Source organism: Trichomycterus rosablanca, chromosome 13, assembly GCF_030014385.1.
Source record: "Trichomycterus rosablanca isolate fTriRos1 chromosome 13, fTriRos1.hap1, whole genome shotgun sequence".
Taxonomy (NCBI): domain Eukaryota; kingdom Metazoa; phylum Chordata; class Actinopteri; order Siluriformes; family Trichomycteridae; genus Trichomycterus; species Trichomycterus rosablanca.
The window spans coordinates 16,426,386-16,449,922 of NC_086000.1; the positions used below are offsets into that span (position 1 = coordinate 16,426,386).

General features: G+C 37.1%; 1 protein-coding gene across 1 annotated transcript; it reads left to right on the forward strand.

The window, feature by feature from the left end:
* Positions 1-7,815: 7,815 nt before the first annotated feature.
* Positions 7,816-19,412, forward strand: stard9 (StAR-related lipid transfer (START) domain containing 9). Its single transcript, XM_063007841.1, has 11 exons — positions 7,816-11,361; positions 11,504-11,704; positions 12,939-13,116; positions 13,204-13,344; positions 13,918-14,014; positions 14,091-14,248; positions 14,351-14,415; positions 16,436-16,638; positions 16,738-16,817; positions 17,115-17,273; positions 17,370-19,412. The coding sequence occupies exons 1-11, from the start codon at positions 7,943-7,945 to the stop codon at positions 17,469-17,471; spliced, it is 4,803 nt and encodes a 1,600-aa protein (XP_062863911.1). The 5' UTR covers positions 7,816-7,942; the 3' UTR covers positions 17,472-19,412.
* Positions 19,413-23,537: the final 4,125 nt, after the last annotated feature.

Sequence of the window (23,537 nt, forward strand, 5' to 3'; positions counted from 1 at the left end):
TAAGGGTGGTTGATATACAGTATGTGCTTATGGTCTAGTGAAGTTTTATTACAACAGGAAAGTGATTGAACCCAAATGCACAATATTACACTACATAGTATTGGTTGTGTCAGTTTGTGAGCTGTTTATGCTCCAATACAAGTTGTAAAAAAAAGTTCCAGTAGATGCAGCTAAAGTTCAGATTTTTTAAAGGAAAACAATGTCATTGTGACAACAGGAGAAGAATTTGAAATATTGCCTTATCACCAATTGGTTAAGACACTACTAGTTTATTTCGCCATACTGACTTCTAAAAATTACGTTTTTTTCCCGGACAATATTGTTTTTTTTTGTGTTTTTTTTTTTTGCTGTGACATTATTGGTCCAGCTTTTCTTATCCTAATAATAATAAATTTTGAGGAGAAATGGTGTCTTTACAAAAATGTATATGTGAAATGGCACAGCCTTTAGAATTATGTAACTATAAAACACAAAACTGTAAAAAAAAATTCATATAAAAGATAATTGAAAATGTTTTACTAATTAGGTGTAAATGTAAAGTAAAAGGGTGATTTAGAAAACAAATATATTTGTATTTTAATAAATTTATAATTTTAATAGTGTTTAATAATAAACAAACAATAAAAAACAAATAGAAACAAATTGAAATCCACTACACTATATAACATAGTCAGTGTAGGCTAGGTGTATTAGAAGTTAACTGAAATCGATGTTTTCTGATTTGAATTAGTAGCAGTAATGCACAGTGGTGTATATGTGGTGCATAAGTGAAATATAAGTTTATTTTTTGTCTGCTATTTTAGGGGCAGTGATTACATTAGGAGGACGCTACAAGTTCAGATTTAACCACCCGGCAGAAGCAGCTGTTCTGAGGGAGAGGAGACGGGTACAGTTGAATGCCATTTATTATTTTGCTTACATCAGAAATATACAGTTCATAATTTAGTGCTGGTGGAATTAGATGATGTCTGTCAAAATAATAAACATGTTTATTTTCAATTAATTCAATTAATACAGTTTGAAATATTAGTGGTAACTGATTAATGTTAAATGTTTTTTAGACTGTTGAAGAAGATCTACTTTGCAGCTCCACTAAGCTTAACTCTCTTACTTCTCACTCAAGGTACATTCAAACTCTTCTCTTATTTCTATGTGTACCATATTCTTCTTAAACTTTCCCCACTGTATTTATACAGTATGTTAAGCATTGATAATTTTAAATAATAATCAAAAAGTTTTTATTTCTTGTTTTAAGTTTAGGATGCTAGTAGCTACACGTTAGGCTGATAATAAGCTCTCCAGGGCACCATTAGCCTGTTTTTTCTTCAGGATTACTTTCAGGTTACTTGGTTACTAAAAGATGCTGAATCTAGGCAAAGCTTATTCACCTGACAGCCAGCCATTTGTACACTTGTTTTCAGCTCATATAAAATGAGATTATATGCAAATGTTCATAGTTTTTCCTTTCTGGGTTTAGTGTGGTGGATGTAGGTAGTCAGGAGCTGAGTGACAAAGTACCAAAGCAGAGGCTGGAGGAGCATCAGCGCTATGTAGAGTGTCTGCAGGAGGAGATCACAGTGGAACAAAGACGAGCTGAGAAAGACCTTGAGAGAGAGCAGGCTTGTCTATATCGGCAGCGCACTGAGAGTAAGTAATCTGTCTAATAAAACCGATGTTTTACTGCAATCTTACTGTTTGTTACAAATATATTAAACATTTATTTAAAAAGTTAAGGATTTAAAAATAATGTTTTAATTTGTTTCTTGTGTTCTATATTGTTTACTACAACTACAGTGCATTTTGTATATAAGGAAAATCTAAATTTCCATTGTCTTGAAATTAGTTGCAGCCCAAAACACCCATCCATTCAGCCTACATCACTTAATTTCTTTCTGTTTTATGTTGTATGGGGATGAGTAATGATCTCTGAGTGCTGATGTTTTATGTCTACATATGAATAACTTTAATATAAAATAATATATATCAAATGCATCAGAAAAAAACAGGCCATTTTATTCCAATGGAATCAAAAATAGTAATAGTAATGTAAATTAAATAGCATTTTATTTAATAACAAATGTAAAGTCGGTTCTTTTAAAATGAATTTTCTTTTCATTTTATTATTTCAGTTTTCTTTTAATCTGAAAGTTGACATGCTACACACTAAATAATCGACACACTAAATAAACAAGTAGACATATTGTTTAGTGCTGCATTATGTTATTTGGGATACAGCCCAAATTTTCCAGATTAAACATTGCTACCATTATTATATTGTACTATATCCAATGTACTAAAATGTATTTGAATAAGAATTAAAACTTGCATATCCCGGCTGCTCAGGTGGCACAGCGGTAAAAACACATGCTGTTCACCAGAGCTGAGATCTCAAATACATTGTATCGAATCTCGGCTCTGCCTGCTGGCTGAGGCTGAGCAGTCACATGAACAACGATTGGCCTGTTGTTCAGATAGGGGTGGGATTAAGCCAGAGGGGGACTCTCTCTCTCAGACTAGTGCAATTACGACCTCTGCTGGCTGGTTGGTGGCGCCTGCACGAAGATGGGAAAGAAGTGCGGTAGAGGGTGTGGCTCTCTCTACACAGCGCAGTACTGCACTGCACTCGTCAAGAGTAGGTAATAAGATGTTCGATTTCTGTGCACGTGTCGGAGGGGGCGTGGAGCAGCCTCGTCCTCCCCAATCGGGAGCAGGGACCAGCATTAGTGAGAGGATGCTTGATGGGCAGAAATTGGATGCACTAAAGTGGGAGAAAAACTTGCATATCTATGTGATTTTCACAACATAAACAGCAGAAATCATACACTTAACATAAGTCCTGCCAAATTGGGTCCAGCTGATCTAAATAAAAGTGATTATTTTATGCTTTCCAGAGGGTCCTAAAGCAGCTCAGCAAACCCTGTATAAAACATTTTTTTTTGACTAAATAGTGCTACTTAGTTTAGACTTGCAGTAAAACAACATTCTTCTCTACATTACAGTCCAACAGTGGATCTTGCAAGAAAAGGAGCGTCTTGCTGCCATCAGAGAGAGGAGTACACTGGAGTCAGGTGTGCAGACAGATGTTATTCCTCTGTTTGCACTGCCAGCTATTAATCAGAAATCCCTAAATGAGGATGGTGGTGAAACAGTAAGCTCCTCACTAATAGTGGGTGATAGGAAACGAGTGGTGCAAGAAGAGCTCCTGAAACATCATGCACTAAGAAGAAATGAAAATCGTATTCGCCGCAAAAGACTGCGCTATCAGCTGGAGAGAATAGCTCGAAAGCGGCACCTACTAGAGGCGAAACAAGAGCTTCAGAGAATGGAAGATTCTTTATTAGGTTTGGATGAAGCCTCATCTCCTGAACTTGGATCTCCTTCAAAGCACAGGGGGCATTCTATGGTCTTGCGAAGGCATTCTTTTTCTGCCGACCTTTTGTCTCGACTTTACCCTCAACATACTCCCATATTTAGGTCAGTAAAGCCAACATGAAATGTTCTTTTTTGGGATGTCATAAAATTAAAATAACAATTACTGAATTACATTATTAAATCAATATTTTTTTCTTATAACAGCCAGTTTCTCCGAAGAAATAGATCATCCGGGTCTACGTCATCTCTCTCTACATTTACCAGTCCTGGAAAATGGGGTTCTGATGACTTTTTACCAGGTGAGCCTAGAGGCCGCTCCAACACTATGCCCTCAATGGGTGGTCGAGTGACTTCAAGTAGGAGGGGTTCATCAGAGAACATCAAGATTTTCTCAAAGCACAATGTACCAACTAATGAAAGGACAAACGGAAAACTAGAGTTAAGCTTGAATCACGCTGGAGACCTTAACATATCCTCAAAAACAGATTCAGATCATAAAGAAACTAAAAGGGTGCTACCAATTATAAAGCAATCAAGCCCACAAAAAAGCTCAATCAAGGGTGGAAAGAGTTTATCCCTGGAAAGAAGTAAGAGGTTGGAGTCAATTCGCAAAGCTCTTTCTCGTTCGGTTGGATCTGGAATAAAAACAGCTTTTTCAAGGGTGTTCCGCAAGCCTCCTTTAGGGTCACGAGGAGGCAAAAAGTCTGCTTGTAAAGCAAAAGATCAGCTGGTTGTAAAAGAAAATAAGGACAAAATTGTGGGAGAATTTGAGACGAAGCAGCGAAGTTCTATTATTAGACCAACATTGTCTTGTGATGGCTTGGATAAACTTGGCTCAGTTAAAAAGAAAAAGCAAGGACAATGGCACAGTGCTGAAACCCTGTGTAAAAGTACCAGAAGATGGGTCAAGACACAGCAAGAGCTGAGTGACTGGGTAGAGAACACTGGTGAGGAAGTGGTTGATGTCTCTTCAGACTGCGACAGTCTTTTCTCAGTGGACTCCCTCTCAACAGCATATGCTACGGCTTTAGCAGAGCAGCTTAAACAGGAGAACTGTGAGCCTAGCGACGCAGAGAGTGAGGAAAGTCAGATGTCCAAGGACTCACTTATCAAGGAAAGTAGTGGGAAGAATGTTACTGTACAGCCAGCACTGAAGCTTAGTCACTCCCTCGCTCATAGTTTCTTGTCCTCAAACAATCTACAATCAACTGCCCATAAAGAATCAATAGAAGAATCTAAAGAAATGCCTGCAGAGGTTTTCTGGAGTCCACTTAGGAACAAAATGATTAAGCAAAAAGAGACTCAAGTAGCAAATGAGAATTTATCTGTCTCACAGGTTTTATCAGAGTCCAAACACTCCAGTGAGGCCAGTGTCAAAGAGACAGACACTTTACTTGCACTTACAGATGCATGGTCTTCCACGGATGCAACAGATAGTCCTAGATGCAGAGTTTCTGAGTCTTTATTAAAACAGGCAGTACATACATCAACAGACAATGGTAGCAGTAAAGACCCCTCGAGTCTTGATCTATCCAGGGAAGTAAATGAGCCTAACACCCAAAGCTCACCCTGTCTTGATACTGAAGAGCTTGGCATTGCAACTCTCAAGGAAGAATGTCAAGTATTCTCTGAAAGGAATATGAGCTTTGATTGTGACTCTACATCTTGTTCCACAACACTGCAGGAGAGGAATAGGATGTTAAGTAACTGTGAGACACAGGTCTCTTCAGAAGAGTCTGAGACTATGATCAACAATCACATGGTATGCACTAATATACCAATGCCTCCAGATTCAAAGGCACTAGAATCCAGTGCTGTTAATACATCTATGGTCAATGCTTGTTGTAAAAATATTGAAAGTACTTTGGAATGCCCATATATTAAAGCTGCTAATGAGGACTTGCAAAGCAGCAAAGATCCTGAAATTGACCTGCAAATCAACTGTACAGAAGAAATACAGTCTAAAGAGAGTAAAGCTGCCTCTCATTTTGTCATTGACCTTTTCAAAGACTTTAATACGGTCTCAAACTCTGATGAATATATAGACGTTCAACAATCTGAGAATGCCTTTCAACCAAGAGATGTTTTAAAATGCACAAAGGAACAGAACATCCGTCCCCATGAAATGAAGAAGGACTTTTTACATGTGTTGCAAAGCAGAATAGAACTTGTACACCATGTGGAAAAAGTGGTCACTGATAAAGAAGCCATGGTGCATGATCAAGGACTAGACAATTACTTATTCAAAGACGATTGTAAAGAGTTAAAGAGTGCCCACGAAGTAGTTGATTGTGTTCAACTAGAGCATGGATCTTGTAATGGTCAGCGAAATCCATCAAGAAAAAGAAGCAAAGAGTCTCATGATGCAGGTAATATGAAAATACCAAAGATATGTGGGAATGAATTACTTGTTCCATGTGAACCACTAATAGAATACAAGTTAAAGGGTTCTTGTAACAGCAAAGACTCACCAGAGAACTTGTCAGCAATAGAAACAAGAGTGTCAGTCAGTTCATCAAATGGCTACAAAACAGCATCAGTGGACAGCACCTCCAAAATGTTCCATAACAGTGATAATCCTGCTGTCAACTTTACTGTACTTGCAGGCATCGAACAACCAAAATTATACAACCACTGCATAAATGAAAACAAGATAAGTATAGATGAAGCTCTGGACAAAGAAGTGTTGTATAATAGTAAACTGCAAAATGTTTCTCTTACAATAAATGACAAGATATCCGAGGTGGTAAAAGAACATCTGGATGTGTCTCTTAAAGAAGACAGTAAATATAATAATGGAAAACCAGATACAAATATCAAAAACACCTCAAACAACATTGATGAGCTTAAGAACATTCAGCACAAGGTTGGAATTACAACAGAAGACACACAAACATTTCAGTGTGAGACAAAGTCTGATTTTATTGACCACATCATCACTGAGGACAATAAAAATGGCTGTGTCAAGGAGAAATATATCATGAAAAGCTCTTCAGCAGAGAATGAAGTTGTATTATGGCATCCAGGAACTGCATTCATGAGCAGCTGCCAGGTATTGCCACTGGAAGACTTTGGTGTTGAAACAGGATATTCAGACAGTCGTAATGAGAATGAAGATGAGTCGAACATAGTCAATAGAACAGGTTTGGAAATTAAGGCATCAGAGGCTGTCACTGTCCTATGTGTGAAGCCCAATGTTACTTGTCTTGATTCTTTAAATACCAGAGAAGTATCGACAAGTCCTAAACATGCTACCAAAGCTGACATCTCAAAAACTGAATGTGCACCCATCAACAAACCACTAATTACTAATCCTACTCCCAGAACTCCTGTCAAGATTAACCAAAGTGAATGTGACCTTCCGTCATACACACAAGGAAAAACAGGGCTTCAACATAAAGAAAGCTGCGTTCCAGAGATCTCAGAGGAAATTCGTGGTGTTCAGATGTCTGATCGATGCTCAGATGGTGTGGTGGACCACATTGCTTCAGATCTAAATATAAAGGCTGCTACCAGTAACTCTACTGAAACTAGCAATATAAATATAGCTGATGAATTTCAGCAGGTGATAGAAATCAGTGATCCAGAGTCAATACCTACGATTGAAAATGAGAAAGAATGCTCATCTAATACTTACAATGTAAATGAACATTTTCAAGCCACTTTGTCTGGACCACATAAGCTAGCTTATCAAAAGTGTTCTCCAGAAAAGCCTGTAGAAAAGAATGCTATTGAAATCAATGATCCAGAGTCAATACTTACAATTGAAAATGAGAAAGAATGCTCATCTAATACTTACAATGTAAATGAACATTTTCAAGCCACTTTGTCTGGACCACATAAGCTAGCTTATCAAAAGTGTTCTCCAGAAAAGCCTGTAGAAAAGAATGCTATTGAAATCAATGATCCAGAGTCAATACTTACAATTGAAAATGAGAAAGAATGCTCATCTAATACTTACAATGTAAATGAACATTTTCAAGCCAATTTGTCTGGACCACATAAGCTAGCTTATCAAAATTGTTCTCCAGAAAAACCTGTAGAAAAGAATGCTATTGAAATCAATGATACAGAGTCAATACTTACAATTGAAAATGAGAAAGAATGCTTATCTAAGATGTACAATGTAAATGCACATTTTCAAGCCACTTTGTCTGGACCACATGAGCTAGCTTATCAAAAGTGTTCTCCAGAAAAGCCTGTAGAAAAGAATGCTATTGAAATCAATGATCCAGAGTCAATACTTACAATTGAAAATGAGAAAGAATGCTCATCTAATACTTACAATGTAAATGAACATTTTCAAGCCAATTTGTCTGGACCACATAAGCTAGCTTATCAAAATTGTTCTCCAGAAAAGCCTGTAGAAAAGAATGCTATTGAAATCAATGATCCAGAGTCAATACTTACAATTGAAAATGAGAAAGAATGCTTATCTAAGATGTACAATGTAAATGAACATTTTCAAGCCACTTTGTCTGGACCACATAAGCTAGCTTATCAAAAGTGTTCTCCAGAAAAGCCTGTAGAAAAGAATGCTATTGAAATCAATGATCCAGAGTCAATACGTATGATTGAAAATGAGAAAGAATGCTTATCTAAGACTTACAGTGTAAATGAAAATTTTCAAGCCACTTTGTCTGGACCACATGAGCTAGCCTATCAAAACTGTTCTCCAGAAAAACCTGTAAAAAAGAATGCTATTGCCCTAGAACTTAATGGTCAACAGAATGCAAGTTCTTCCAAAGAAGGATATGACGAATATTTGAAACTCGAATACAGCACCAGTATTGAGGAACTAAACAAACAGACTACTGTTTCTAAGTTATGCCAGCCTCTAGAGAGGTACTGTACTCCAGAGCTACAGAGGGACAACCAAGCTCACATCAGCCAAAGAGTTGTGAGCAGAAAAGTGTATACTTGTTCCCAAACAGAGCTCACATCAGTCACTAATGAACAGCCTAATCATTATACAACCAAGAATCAGGCATCATCAATGATTGTTCAAGAAGAAAAGAAGCATGACAATCAGCTACAGTCTCAACAATCATCCATCCTCACTGAGCCTGTAAAAATACCAGACCATGATATGAGAGAGGTCTTGAAACCGGATCCTGATTCTTTAGCCATTTGTGAGAAAACTAATATGAACCCAAATAACCAGGTTAGAACTGAATCAACAGAAGAAACAGAGCCTAATGGAATGGAATATGCAAAACACTCTTATAGGATTAATGATGACAGACACAGAGTAAAACTGAAAAAATACAGAAAAGCCCATTTTACAGCTCCTCCAAGTTCATCCACAGACTCAACACCTGATTCGTCCATGGATGAAATTGCTAAAATTAGAGTCCATAAAAGTACTTTAGTCAAAAATTGCAAGCCTGCTATTGGAACACCAAATTTAGTCATTGGAAAGAAACATACATTAACCAGTGAACAAAGTGCACCTCAGTCTTCTGTAGATAGTCCAGGACCAAAAGATTTAAAATCAATACATTTTCAGTCTCTTGGATCTGACACTGATAGTCCACACTCTTTTGCAGAGTTCACAAATGATGTCATGCTTGATGTAGCAAAGGAAGCGGATAGCATCATAAAGAGACATCATCATGTTACTTCAAAACTACTACAAAATCCAAGTGTTTTGTCAGAGGCTGATAAAGCAGTAAATTCAGCCAAAATCAGTTCATCCAAACATCTTTCCCCTGACAGTAAACTGATAGGAGCAAAATTATCTGATAAGACATCCATACAAAATAGAGAACCTGTGATACATTTTGCTTCAAGTGACATCAACCCATTCACCCATACTGGAAAAGGTGATCACTTACCTAAGGCTAATCACAAAAATCAGGCATTCGGAAGTGATGTTAACATACCCAGCCAACTATGTTCTGACAAAAGTATAGCAAGAAGTTACAGTGTTGATAATGGCTTGAATTGTCAGAATTCCCCCTTTAATTCACATCTGAGCACTTACGCAATGCAGAAACAGCTTTCCAGCACTTTAAGTACTTCTGATTCCAAAGAACACATTTCCATTAAATCCCAGATAAAGGGACTCACTAATACTTCATTTGTTTGTCAACGGAAGACCTTATCAACTTCGAACATTGACAAATTTGAATTAGGCCGTGACTCCGGTCAGGTTGATAAAACAGTACCAGTCTACTCCCCTGATCATGAGGTTCAACAGAGTACACAGGGCTACTTAAGCAAATGTGACCACGGAACACAGACAGTCAAGTTTGAGGACCTAAAGAAAAACAATAGACACCAGAGAAGCAGCACACAGGTTCCTGTGTCTAGACCATCACATGGAACATCAAACACTTGGGCAAGCCTGCAGAATATGTCTGAACATCTTTCTGAGTTGATTCACAGTACCTCTGACCTTTTGGGGAACATTCAGTCCATGAGGACAGAGGAAAAATGTTTCAAATATGTGCATCCAATAAAGAGGTGCAGTAAAGGTTTAAATGTATACCCTGGAATGTATGGCAAGAGTAATGGCTCCACTCAATCTGCTATAGATATTGGTATCCAGACAGAAGACACTCCACTGATTCTTGACAACTGCCCATCTGTAGGAAGAAACAAGCCTCAAGAAGTCAATCTGATTGTTAAGGTTATTGGCTCAGAGGTTTGCAGTTTACCAAAGCAAGATGGTGGTGTCAGTAACTTCAGTAATCTATGTGACCAAAGACAACCATTTGTAGCTGTTGAAAGTATACCTGACTTGCGCCCTGAAAGGTCACTTCTATCTAAAGACTTTGCAGAGAAATTAGATGCTTTGAAGGTTCTCTCTCTAGAGACTGTTGGACCCAATCAAAACAGTCCCAACCCCAAGGTCTTATCTTCTGATAAAGTGGACCATATACATAATAATTCATTATTCAACTCTGTTGGAGTTTGTGCCCAAAGCAAATACACCACTGACATGTTGGCAAGAGAGAATCAACTTCAGAAAAAGCCAAAGAGTAAACTGGATAAACAAGCACTGTTTATAGACCGTGCTTCCTCACCTATTCTCACAGTGGACATTCCAAGATGTTTGCAAAAAGGAAAATCCGCTCAGTATTTATCCAACCAGAACATATCTACAATGCACAACCCCACTGAGACACAGTTCTCCAGAACTGTCAGGAATCCACCGGAAAACAAGCACATGTTAACGTCATCTAAATCAATATCTCAACCATGTCATTTGTACACACATCGAATTAAAAAGGTTTGTAAAAACAAACCGGCATCTTCTGTGTCTTTGGAAAATGTGAGTCAGATACACTGCACAGATGCAGATGAATCTTATCCATACCCCACAGAAATTTCTACAACCAGCAAATGCTCTTCCTCTGTCAGACATAAGAAACCTGATGATTGTAACCAAAATGCATTACTATGCTCAACACCAATCAATCAAAGGAACAGAACCACCATGCAGGAATATAAACACAGGCCCCCAGAGGGTAATTTTAAGTCCTGGAGTGATCTAAGCAAAGACACTCTTCAGTACCAAGAGGAAGACATCATGTCAGTAGCTCCAAGTGAATGCAATACAGACATCTTGGTCAGCATCAACCCATTTTCTGAAACCAGTCCACTCCAAGACGAACATAGGATTCCTGAAAACCTGCCCATGCACAATAAGTTTACCCACTGGTCAGGTATTAGCCAACATGGATCAGCAAGACTCATCAATGAAAAAGCTGTGGACAAGTTGGGCATTAACCCAAATAGTTTTCAACTACATTCAGCAGAGTCAGAGAGTCTTGGTTATAGACACAAACCAGAGTTCTTGGAAGGGGAGGATAGATGCACCAGAGAAATTGAGAAACTGCGAAAGGAGCGACAGCAGGTACTGTCCTCAATGCATCTAGACACGCACTATGGTCTTGGAAGGAGAGACACACTACTCAAGATGCTCAAGTCCAGCTCCAGGGTTGAGTCCACCCACTCCACCAAACAGCAGCTATACGAGAGGTATGTATTTTAGTGAGTTGTTGTTTTTATTTAAAAAATGTATATGAATTTTTTTTATCATGATTCAGGTTACAATAATTTACTTTTTATATTTACATGTGTACTACATGTGTTTTAGTTAAATGGTCTGTTATATTCTTAGACACAGAAGGAGTATTGATGGTTTGACCAAAGAGAGAGAAGCACATCTTCAAACATCCCGTCGGGCTCGAAGTCTTAGCCCCGGCGAGCATGCAAACTCATCAAATCACAAAACAGAACAGCTTCAAAGAACTTTGAATCTACCAAGTCAGCAAAGGGAATATCTACAGCAGCTACGCAGAGAAGTAGTGGAGATGAGCAGGTAAATTTAAAATTACTCCCTTTTTAATACATTTTTTCTTTTTTACTTTCTATAGCTTTTTCATTCACTTACTTTCTACAGACAGGAAGATACATAGTCTTCCTTCGTTATATCTGGCCATGCTATCATTAGTATATCATTACTTGCCCACATAGTAGTTTACACTTGGAGCATTTTACAGATGCCAGCCTACTGGCTTCTTTTGGAAGGTGGAAGTAAACTGACACAGAACTTACAGGTGGTAATCTTACCCAGCTCTAGATCCCTGGATCTGTGTAACATTAACACTGTCTTCTGCACCATTTACCCATATATAAATAGCCACTTATATAAAAAGCATTCTTTAAGAATTATGGGTATTTAACAGTATTTGGTAGAACCATTTCTTTAGGAAGATATAACAGTTCTTTGATGCTCCAAAGGTTATTTATAGTTAGATTTCATAGCAAACCTCCTATTTTTGGTGATTTTTGAATTACTGGTGTCTTAATCAGATTGTTCCTGTAGTGTCCAGAAAACATACTCTACTGAATATTTTGATACTTCCACCTTCATATGTCATTGTTGGTATGGTGTTATTAGGATCATAAACACAGTCCTTCACTCATACAAACATAACCAAGAAAAGTTTGAATTTGATTTTTCTGTTCTGTTCGTCTCTGTGCTTCTTGTTAAGCAGAGGGGGTTTGCATGAGGATAGGAATGGAGATGAGCGTTGTGCATTTTATTGCTTAATGTTTAATATATAATTGTTGTTCCTGCTGTGGTTGTTAGATTGTCCTGCAATTGTTTTTGCATGACTGGCATTTGTCTTACCTTCTTTATAATATGGCTGAGACCATGTGGTGAAATCCTGCGTGTAGTGTACCTGCCGGAAATGGTTTATTGGTCCATGAACTTTCCACTTGTTGATTATGTAATTGTACTGATTAAGATGTGTACGGTGTTTGCTACAGCTCTGTAGATTTTCCATTCAGATGGGTGTGGGTGTGTATATTTTTAAATAATTGTGTCCTTTTCATCATTAGGAAGCTTCTTTACCTTTACCATCTAAAATCTTCTGTAAAATCTTCTCCAAAAGAAATATTTTTATAAATAAAACCATTTTGCACAAAAACATCTTCATTCATTTTTATGTTTAGACCTTGCATATGTAACATGACTATGTAAACAAGTTTACAATTGTATGCCATGTTTGACTGTAAATCTAATTAGTCTAAATGTCTTTTTAAAGAGTTCCTGATCCACCAAAAAGAGAGTGTCCAACTGATATTGAACTTCTGCTGCGTGACTACAGTAGAGCTCGTGAGGAAGCGAAAACAGAGATTGCCATGGCACGACTGCGGCTTCGTGAAAGGACAGAGCAGGAGAAACGAAGATTAGAGCAACAGGCTTTCACACAGGCTGTGAAGGTGTGTTAAAATGAAACAGAGAACAACTCTACTTTCTGTTACTGCTGACTTTTAAAACAGTCATTAGTTAATACCTTACTTCTTTAGGATGACATGAGGCTTCGAATGCGTGTCAGCAACAGCACTTTGTGCACTGGTTCAAATCTAAGTCTCTCTTCTGGACCTACATCTGGCTACAATAGCAGCAATGCAGCTTTACTTAAAGATGGCACTTCACCTTCTATTCAGGTAAAAATAAAAATATAGCTACATACAAAAACATGGGGAGATATGCCCAAATGTTTGAGTTTAGGTGTCACCCAATGCTAATAGCTGTATAAACGGTATCAATTTAATTATATACTTTCAACTCTGTGGCAGTGGTCGGACACTTGTGCACAAAGTGAGATTCAAGACAACAATGAATTTTGGGACCCAATTTAACATCTTTGGGAGGAATCTTGATAATGACCTTTATCTCTTCCTGACCTCACAAATGCTCCTTTTTACTAAATGGGCACACAATAAGTTCTTGTTGAAAGCTGTCCTAGACAAGTAGTGGCTCTTATTAAAACATGCCCACCCACTATATAGACTGGAAGATGGCAATGCCATTATTGGCTAGCAATGAGCATGGATGCTCTTCAGCACTTTATCTGTGGTCTCTGCAGGTTATTAATCAATAATTCACTGTATTTAAAGTCATAGCTTAGATGGGGAGAAATGACCCTTAGTAATTGAGAAACTGAGGTTATGCGTCACTAGCCGGTCAAGGAATGCATTCAAGGATAAAATGATATTTGTATGTATTTTATTTCCCAGATCACAGAATTCTTAGATAAAGGACTAAAAGTCAGGACTCAGCCTCCCATGATTCATCAGAGTTTGAAGTCCTCACAAACATGGCTTTCAGCCCAGGGTACGTGATGACATTTTAAAAAGCATTTGTTTTAATAATTCAAATAAATTTTACTTTAAGCTGTTATTTTTCCTAGATATTCGTTTGGAGAGCTCCTCCTCTGGATCTGAGCTTCAGTCCTCTCCATCAGCTTCCCCTGCACGGCAGCACACCTGTTCTTTTGGCTTTCCATCATCTTTTATGACATCCTACAAGAACATTTCAGATGGCACTCTTACAAGTGCAATTTCAGAGGTAGAATATTTTTGCTTTGTGTTTTTATTCATGACATCCCTGTGTTTGTTGTGTAAAATAAAACGGTCAGCCTTTTGCTTGATTTTTACTTTTGTGTGTCAGGTTCATTTTGCTTCTGGAGGAGACATAAGCAATCTACTGGCAGGGAAGGCTACAGCTGGATGGAGGTTGGTGTCAACAAAAAGCACCTAAAAAATTTGGAATTCCATTCTTTCCGTCATTGTGTTTGTGTCACTGTTTTTGATCATTAAAAAACATGGTATTACACAAAATAAATCGAGTAAAATCATAATGTTATGTAAAACAATTACAGGGACAAAGCTATCCCACAGCTACCTACTGTAACAAAGATAGGTTGCACAATTTTTAGCAGCATTAACTGTAACCAATGCATTCTATTATTTCATCCTACTCTTTCACACCACTGTGAAAGAATATTAGCCCACCTTTTCTGTTGAACTGCTGTAAATTTAATACACTGCTTGGATTCACTGGAGAAATTACTTGTTTTAGTTTGTTGATTACGCCAGCGGTCCCCAACCTTTTTTGCACCACGGGCCGGTTTCATATAAGATATAATTTCACAGACTGGCAGGGGCAGGAGGATTTAAAATAGAATAACTATAGAATGGAAAATCAGTGGGAAGCTTGAGCTTTTTCGCTGCAATGAAATGCTGCTCCCACCTAGTGGTGATAAGAGACAATAACACTCAAAGAGTTTTGGAAATTTAATTGCTATTGTAGCGATCTCTAATTATTCATTCTTTCCGGTATCAGTCCGCAGCCCGGTGGTTGGGGACCCCTGGATTAGGCAATTCCAAACAGTGTAATTTAGGTTGTTTTTATATTTTGTGTTTTGTCTCTTTGTTTGATTCATAATCCAATTTCACTTTGGCTTCAGCTCATTGACTTATGAGCTTATATTTTGTGATTAAAAGTACAATTATTCTTTCCTAAAAGCTAGTTGTCCAGGTCTTACCACAACAAGGAAATTCCACACCATCACAGTACTGTAGTCTTTAATTATTGGTATGGTAGGGGCAGTTGTAGCCTAACGGTTAAGGTACTGGACTAGTAAGCCAAAGGTTGCTGGTTCAAGCCCCACCACTGCCAGGTTGCCACTGTTGGGCCCTTGAGCAAGGCCCTTAACCCTCAGTTGCTTAGACAATATATACTGTCTCAGTACTGTAAGTCGCTTTGGATAAAAGCGTCTGCTAAATGCCGAAAATGTAAATGTAATGTAAATGTAAAATGCTGTATTTGTTTTTGCCAGACATACATATGCAGTATTTAGCAGACACTTTTATCCATAGCAACTTAGAATTTTCACTGAGTACAATTCAAGCAATTGATGGTTAAGGGCCTTGCTCAGGCAACTTGGTGATGGTGGGGTTTAAACTGACAATCTTTTGATTACTCATCCAGTACCTTAACCGCTGAGCTACGGCTGCCTTAGTTTGGATGAAGTGAGAACCTTGTTGTCCAGAATGTTCCAGTTTTAATTGGTCTATCCATAGATCACACAAGAAGCACCAATGCTTCTCTTAATTGGTTGTTTTACACCTTGACTTTTCATGAATTTTATTTTTGCCCAGTTTTTCTTTGTATTTTTGGAATTTTGAATATTGACTAGTGAAAGCTACATACATCCACAAGTACTGTTTTTTTTTTTTTTTTACAAGTGATGTGTGATGAAGATTTGCTTATTAAACAAATGAAATATTGTTTCACAGAATGTGTTGTGTTTAAACAAATTTCCGTTGTGTATAAAATTTGCAATTACAGAGGCAGCTTGTATTTTCTCTGCACTTATTACTGTATGTTTACAGAACTTTCCCCTTAGCTAAAGTAAAATCAGTTTGATCCAAGCTGTCCAATACTGCCCCATGAAACACATTCCTTTTGTGAAAAACAAAAAAAGCTAATTACTAATAAAATAAATGCATCTAGATATTTTTATTTAAAAACAATTCGGTTGTATGCAGTTACACTACGAGAATGAAAGCTTGAAATAATAACAGACGTTTATAATGTGAGCTATTGGCGCCATGTAGTGGCCAAGTGATGGAATTGCGACCCATCTATGTTTGATTCTGCCATCACAGAATTGTAATAAATAAATATATAAAATACTCTAATCATTAAGGATATCGGCTTTACTTTATTCACGCCTGTTTTTTGTCCTAGGCATCAGGGCTTGGTAAAAGGAGTTCATACCTTTCACAAACCTTCCTCCAGACCCTCTGCTCATGGGTTTCTGGGTGCTATGGAGCTTGAGAGATCCTTAACTAGTATGTGGAATTTAATCCGAGACCACTCCAAGATTCATCTATATCACAGGTCTCTCAAATCTGCCTGGACCCGATCGCTAGATAACAGCACAAGACTAAGTAACACACTTCTCTAAACATCAACATCATTTATGTGTAATATTACAAATGATACAAAGTCTTACTTTTTGCATCTAACATTTTTGTTGTATTTCTCAGTCTACTTGTTGACAGATCCATCCAGCTGTCATCTGAAACAGCCACGGGATTTTTGTTGCCTCAGCACAGAGTCCAAACAGGTTTCTTTTTTCTTGTTTGTTGTTCTACCATCTGGTAAAAAATCTAGATAGAGCCTTGTTTATGTTACTATCATATTTACTTCTGAAGCCTTTTTTATTAAAGGCAGAGGTTAGGCATGTCTTAAACATGCTGGCCAACTTGACAGTGATTGGTCACTAAAGAAGTGGAAACGTAATTGGCCAGTAAAGAAGTGTATGAATATGAGGTTCTTTCTTTGTGTTTAAGTAGTTGTTTTGTAGAATTTACAGCATTGCTTTGTATCAAGGCTAAGTTTTATTCTGTTCACTGTCTATCAGGGTGATATGTGGGTGTTAGCTATGCAGTCTGTATTTGAGGAATCTCTTCCTCGCCCAAGTGTGGACACTGTACGTGGGGAGATGTTTCCCAGCGCATGGATTCTCCAGCCCAGTCAAAAACAGGGTCGAGATGTGGTAGTAGTTATTTATCTACTACAGGTAGGCATTCTGTCTTTACCACCCTCCACATTTCTTAGTCTTAAATCACATTAATGCATAACATTTTTACTATAGATGCTATATTTTCGTTTACAGGTTGATTTAGGGACTCCATCACTGCCACAGAGACTGGTAAATGAAGTGGCTAGGAAGCAGGCAGCAGTAATTGCAGACCTTGATTCCTTTCTCTCCCTGTGATAAACCAGGTTACACCTGAGGCCTTTAATCACTTTTCAAAGATTTGCACCATTTTTTTCCTCTTTTCCAGCACTGATTATTTATATTATTTTTAGAAACAATGGAAATTTATTTTGGTATCTTTTTTTATATTGTAAATATTTTTTATGGTGCTGTTTATGCCAAAGAGTCAACAGCTGCACTTGAATTTTTTGTATGTCTCAAATACTCAAACTCTGTACATAGCTTAACATTAGCTAAATTACAATCACTGCCCAGTTCTCTTTATTTATAACTTAGTATTTAAAAGAATCAGCTGAAATTTAAGCTAAGATTTTAACACTTGAATTTGGCAAAAATTGCAAAGACATCTTTTGATGAAGTATGTCAGAATGTATAAAATGCAGTACAATGCCTCAGCATGACATAAACCATTTAATTGTCATTAGGTGAAGCACACAGCTATATTTCTGCACTAAAGCTACACTGAAGGTCAAATGATGCTGAGAGGGAATATTTTATACTATTTACTGACTGTCATATGTAGCCATTGTCAGTATTTCATTATTATACACTGTGTATTTTCATAAAACACTGTTGTAGAAAAAAATATCATTGCAGCATTTATAGCAAACACACTTGTTTTACACATGCTGGAGGTTTTTTAGCATTGCAAAATCCCTTAAAAAACGTTTTTTTATACCTTGCACCAAAAGGATGGTTTATGTGTATAAAATGCAAGCTGTTTTAAGCTATTATGTCAGCAAAATAATAGCCACATTGCAAACAAATATGCAGCACCAGTGAAAAGTAATGAACCCTTGGGGTTGGAGTAAGTGATGTTAGTATATTTACTTAATTTATTATTATCAAATCACATTTTAGAGTAAAGCTAAAAAAAGGTTACAAAATCAATCACAGCAAACTAAGACAGATCCATAATTTAGGACACTTTCTACACTTCCTAGGAGCGGGTATCCTGCAAATATCCTCACACCAAGAGCACAATATGCAGTGCTGAAGCAGGTGAAAAATTATTTGCATAATCAAAGAAAAAATACAAAACAAAAACAGGGTGAAAGACACCATGAGGTGAAACACTGCTATCTTAAAAATATTCCAACTGTAAAGGAAGGTGAAGAAAGCATCATAGTTTGGGCTGTTTATCAGCATCATGGATGAGGCAAAAATGTTTTACAGTAGCTTAACATAAATGACCCAAAACTCTTTGAGAAAAATACAATTGTTACAATTGTTTATTGTTATATGTTATATTGTATGCTGTTTCATCCATTTTGACCACCATGGGGATTTCCTTTACCTAGTGGCAATTTACTCTATCTAATCTAAATAATAGCATGAATTACTACAATACTGGTAATAGTAATGTACAATATTGTGTTCACAAAGTTATTGTGAAAGTTATAAACCACTGTCTAATGTATATAGATCAGGATTTTCTTCAGCACTGTGCAATGTGATTATGCAAAGGTTCAAGTTGGAGCCTGATAATGAAGGACATAATGGACTGTTTCCATTACAAAAGAAATGAAGCCAGTTTCTCTGTTTTGTATATGCAATATATTTTACATAAAGCTACCATATTTAATCTATATTTAAATGATAATAATGTATAGATTTGTTTGTTTACTGTTAATTGTTTTCTATTTCTATTTTTATACCTTAATTCAAAATGTTTGACTGTTTATTTATAATAAATATTTTCTTACATATATAGACTTTTTTCAAACAGCTCGTCTATTGTTTATTCAACCAAGGTGAGTTCCAGAATAGTTAACTGGGTTTAAGTAAAAGCATTTTGGCAAGGGTGGTAACTCAAGTAAAATAAGATGAGATAAGATTTACGCATAATTCTACATATAATTGTAAAAAGTGGCAAATAATTATTAAGGGAAAAAAAATCTAGAAACATTTTTGACATGTCCAAAGTTACAGTGTTGGGTGGGGCAATTTTAGGATGGGGGGGGGATTTGATTTCCAAATAATTGTAATAGTATTATTGCCTCATCATACAAATTTAATGATATTATTATGAATTAAAAACATTTATTTTGTGTGAAATCATTTTAGCTAAATGTGACATTATAAACAACATTTATTTTATTGGTTGCTTTAATAAAAATACTGATCCAAAACATTGATCCATCAAGTATGTGTTTATTAAAGAAGTATTGATTAATTAAAGTTTATTAAACAATTACCGATCACTTTACAACACATTCTATTAATCAAAATTATATAATTTAAAGAAAAAATACTAAGCCAAAGAAATGCCTTTAGAAATAAGCATGGTGTTACAACCCTGAAAAGTTATTTGTGCTAGCTAGCTAAAAATACCGAGATAGTTCTCTAGCAGCATTTGTTTGCCGGTCACGTCTTTTTGATGGTCACTGCTGCCACTCTACACATAATCCACATGCCAGGCATAGACAAACCAGTCTTGTAATACTAAAGCCAGACAAACTCTGCTTGTAAACTAGCTGCCTAACTTTTTGAGTTGATAGGTACACGTTCTAAAAGAATTTGTCAGCTGGTTATCGTTTGGCAGCGGTTTCTAGGTTTTTATTTTGTAGATGATATAGACTGATATTTATCATTTTTGTTTAGACTTTCTTTGTGTACTTAGTTTGGTTTGACACAATATTTAATAGTAACTAGACATTAATTTAGGCACAATGTTAAAACTTAGCAGCTGTTATTTTTTATTTTGACAAAATGTTTTAGGATTGCAGTACTATAAGAACAACACTGATTTAGGGTTTGGATAAGTTTATTTCCACATTTAGCTGAAAATATCAGTGGTTTCACATTACAAAATTCTGAATCTATGCAGATATTTTCTGTTGTTTCTCTTTAAAAATCATTACCAAGTAAATAAAGGGGTTGTATTCCATACTTTTGCTAGTGAAATATTTGAGAAATTAAGCTAAAACTAGAGGATGTAGACTGAAGCTGAGCCTAAAACATCACAGCATCAGATTTGAAACTTTGTATTCAGAACAGTAAGTGTGTATACTGTCTATACTTAAACATATAGTCTTTATATTGTTGTTTTTCCTGTTACAGATTTTAGGCAATGTTTTGGAGTTTCTATATGTGTTGATTCAAAAATAGTGAAATTGTTTTGGTTAAGAGTAATTGATAACTCCATACTTTGATAACTCCAGCTTTTCCTTTATTACGGCATCTGTAATTGTAATAATCATTATATCATATAATACATATATCACTTAATTTTAATAACAATTTTTTATTGAATGCAGATCATTGCTTGTGCTTCACTGGAAAGTTATTCATTGTAAATGTAGTATTGTTGCTGCTTGACCTTCTGTCTTCATTCAGAGGTGACATTTGTGTTAGCAGGCGGGTGCTGTTGGGTGGGAGTATCTACATAGTGAGTGAAGCTGCCATTTAAAGTCAGTGGTATTCTGCAGGAATTTGACTGCTGGGCTGTAGTGAAGTGTAGTGAAGTGTAGTGCTGTGCAGTGTGCTGTACTCACTGTGCTGTACTGTGCTGAGGTGAGGCGGTGCTTTATTATTTTTAACCGTTAGGGCGGGTTCAGCACGGCGGAGCTGCTGCTTCAGTCTCCATGTGTGGCTGCATGTACCCGCTCCTGCTCCTCACAGCGGATTATCAGCACCTTCCACTGAACGGAGCTACATACAAACTGCACAGGAAAACCACACTGCTAAAAGTTTACAGTTTACTGTGGTAAGTCTTTCTCTCTGTGTGTTTATCTTTTTCTTTTTTAATAATGCATTTTCAGTACTTTCAAGTGTATTACATAAACTGCATAGGGTCTTAGTTTAAAAAGTGTTACAAACCACGTCGTTGCCTCTATACATTGCAGAACTTATGAGACAATAACTGACTAAAAATAATAGAAATAAAAATAGATTAGCAGTTAGAATAACAATATTTATTGTTAACTTTAAAAAACTTAAAAAAAAATTGGCAGTTACTTTTCTGTAGTTGTTGCCGTTTTTGGTGTTACCTCACTCATAACAAACAGATAGTAGACATGCTGTAATACAGCAATCTTACTGCTAAACAACTGAAGATCTCATTTACTAATAATATCACAAGTATTAATTTATATAATAAATAATACAGCTCTTAAATGTACGACAATAAACACTGACCACAGTTACTGTCAGCAATTACCAGTCATACTTATTAGTACTGACAGTTAAAAATGTTTCCTGCATCTTTGGTTTAATTGAATATAATTTATTATTATTAGTAGTAGTAGTAGTAGTAGTATGTACAGTGTATCACAAAAGTGAGTACACCCCTCACATTTCTGCAGATATTTAAGTATATCTTTTCATGGGACAACACTGACAAAATGACACTTTGACACAATGAAAAGTAGTCTGTGTGAAGCTTATATAACAGTGTAAATTTATTCTTCCCTCAAAATAACTCAATATACAGCCATTAATGTCTAAACCACCGGCAACAAAAGTGAGTACACCCCTAAGAGACTACACCCCTAAATGTCCAAATTGAGCACTGCTTGTCATTTTCCCTCCAAAATGTCATGTGATTTGTTAGTGTTACTAGGTCTCAGGTGTGCATAGGGAGCAGGTGTGTTCAATTTAGTAGTACAGCTCTCACACTCTCTCATACTGGTCACTGAAAGTTCCAACATGGCACCTCATGGCAAAGAACTCTCTGAGGATCTTAAAAGACGAATTGTTGCGCTACATGAAGATGGCCAAGGCTACAAGAAGATTGCCAACACCCTGAAACTGAGCTGCAGCACAGTGGCCAAGATCATCCAGCGTTTTAAAAGAGCAGGGTCCACTCAAAACAGACCTCGCGTTGGTCGTCCAAAGAAGCTGAGTGCACGTGCTTAGCGTCACATCCAACTGCTGTCTTTGAAAGATAGGCGCAGGAGTGCTGTCAGCATTGCTGCAGAGATTGAAAAGGTGGGGGGTCAGCCTGTCAGTGCTCAGACCATACGCCGCACACTACATCAAATTGGTCTGCATGGCTGTCACCCCAGAAGGAAGCCTCTTCTGAAGTCTCTACACAAGAAAGCCCGCAAACAGTTTGCTGAAGACATGTCAACAAAGGACATGGATTACTGGAACCATGTCCTATGGTCTGATGAGACCAAGATTAATTTGTTTGGTTCAGATGGTCTCAAGCATGTGTGGCGGCAATCAGGTGAAGAGTACAAAGATAAGTGTGTCATGCCTACAGTCAAGCATGGTGGTGGGAATGCCATGGTCTGGGGCTGCATGAGTGCAGCAGGTGTTGGGGAGTTACATTTCATTGAGGGACACATGAACTCCAATATGTACTGTGAAATACCGAGCAGAGCATGATCCCCTCCCTCCGGAAACTGGGTCGCAGGGCAGTGTTCCAGCATGATAATGACCCCAAACACACCTCTAAGACGACCACTGCTTTATTGAAGAGGCTGAGGGTAAAGGTGATGGACTGGCCAAGCATGTCTCCAGACCTAAACCCAATAGAACATCTTTGGGGCATCCTCAAGCGGAAGGTGGAGGAGCGCAAAGTCTCGAACATCCGCCAGCTCCGTGATGTCGTCATGGAGGAGTGGAAAAGCATTCCAGTGGCAACCTGTGAAGCTCTGGTAAACTCCATGCCCAGGAGAGTTAAGGCAGTTCTGGGAAATAATGGTGGCCACACAAAATATTGACACTTCAGGAACTTTCACTAAGGGGTGTACTCACTTTTGTTGCCGGTGGTTTAGACATTAATGGCTGTATATTGAGTTATTTTGAGGGAAGAATAAATTTACACTGTTATATAAGCTGCACACAGACTACTTTTCATTGTGTCAAAGTGTCATTTTGTCAGTGTTGTCCCATGAAAAGATATACTTAAATATCTGCAGAAATGTGAGGGGTGTACTCACTTTTGTGATACACTGTAAATAATAATGATAATGCACATTTTATAACCACACTTACTGATACATGGAAACATAAACATGTCAGCTGTGTGCAACTAATATGGTTTTTTTTGTTGTTGTTATTATTATTTAGTTCTTAAAACTGATTTCTAGTATGCTGGATATATTAGCATTC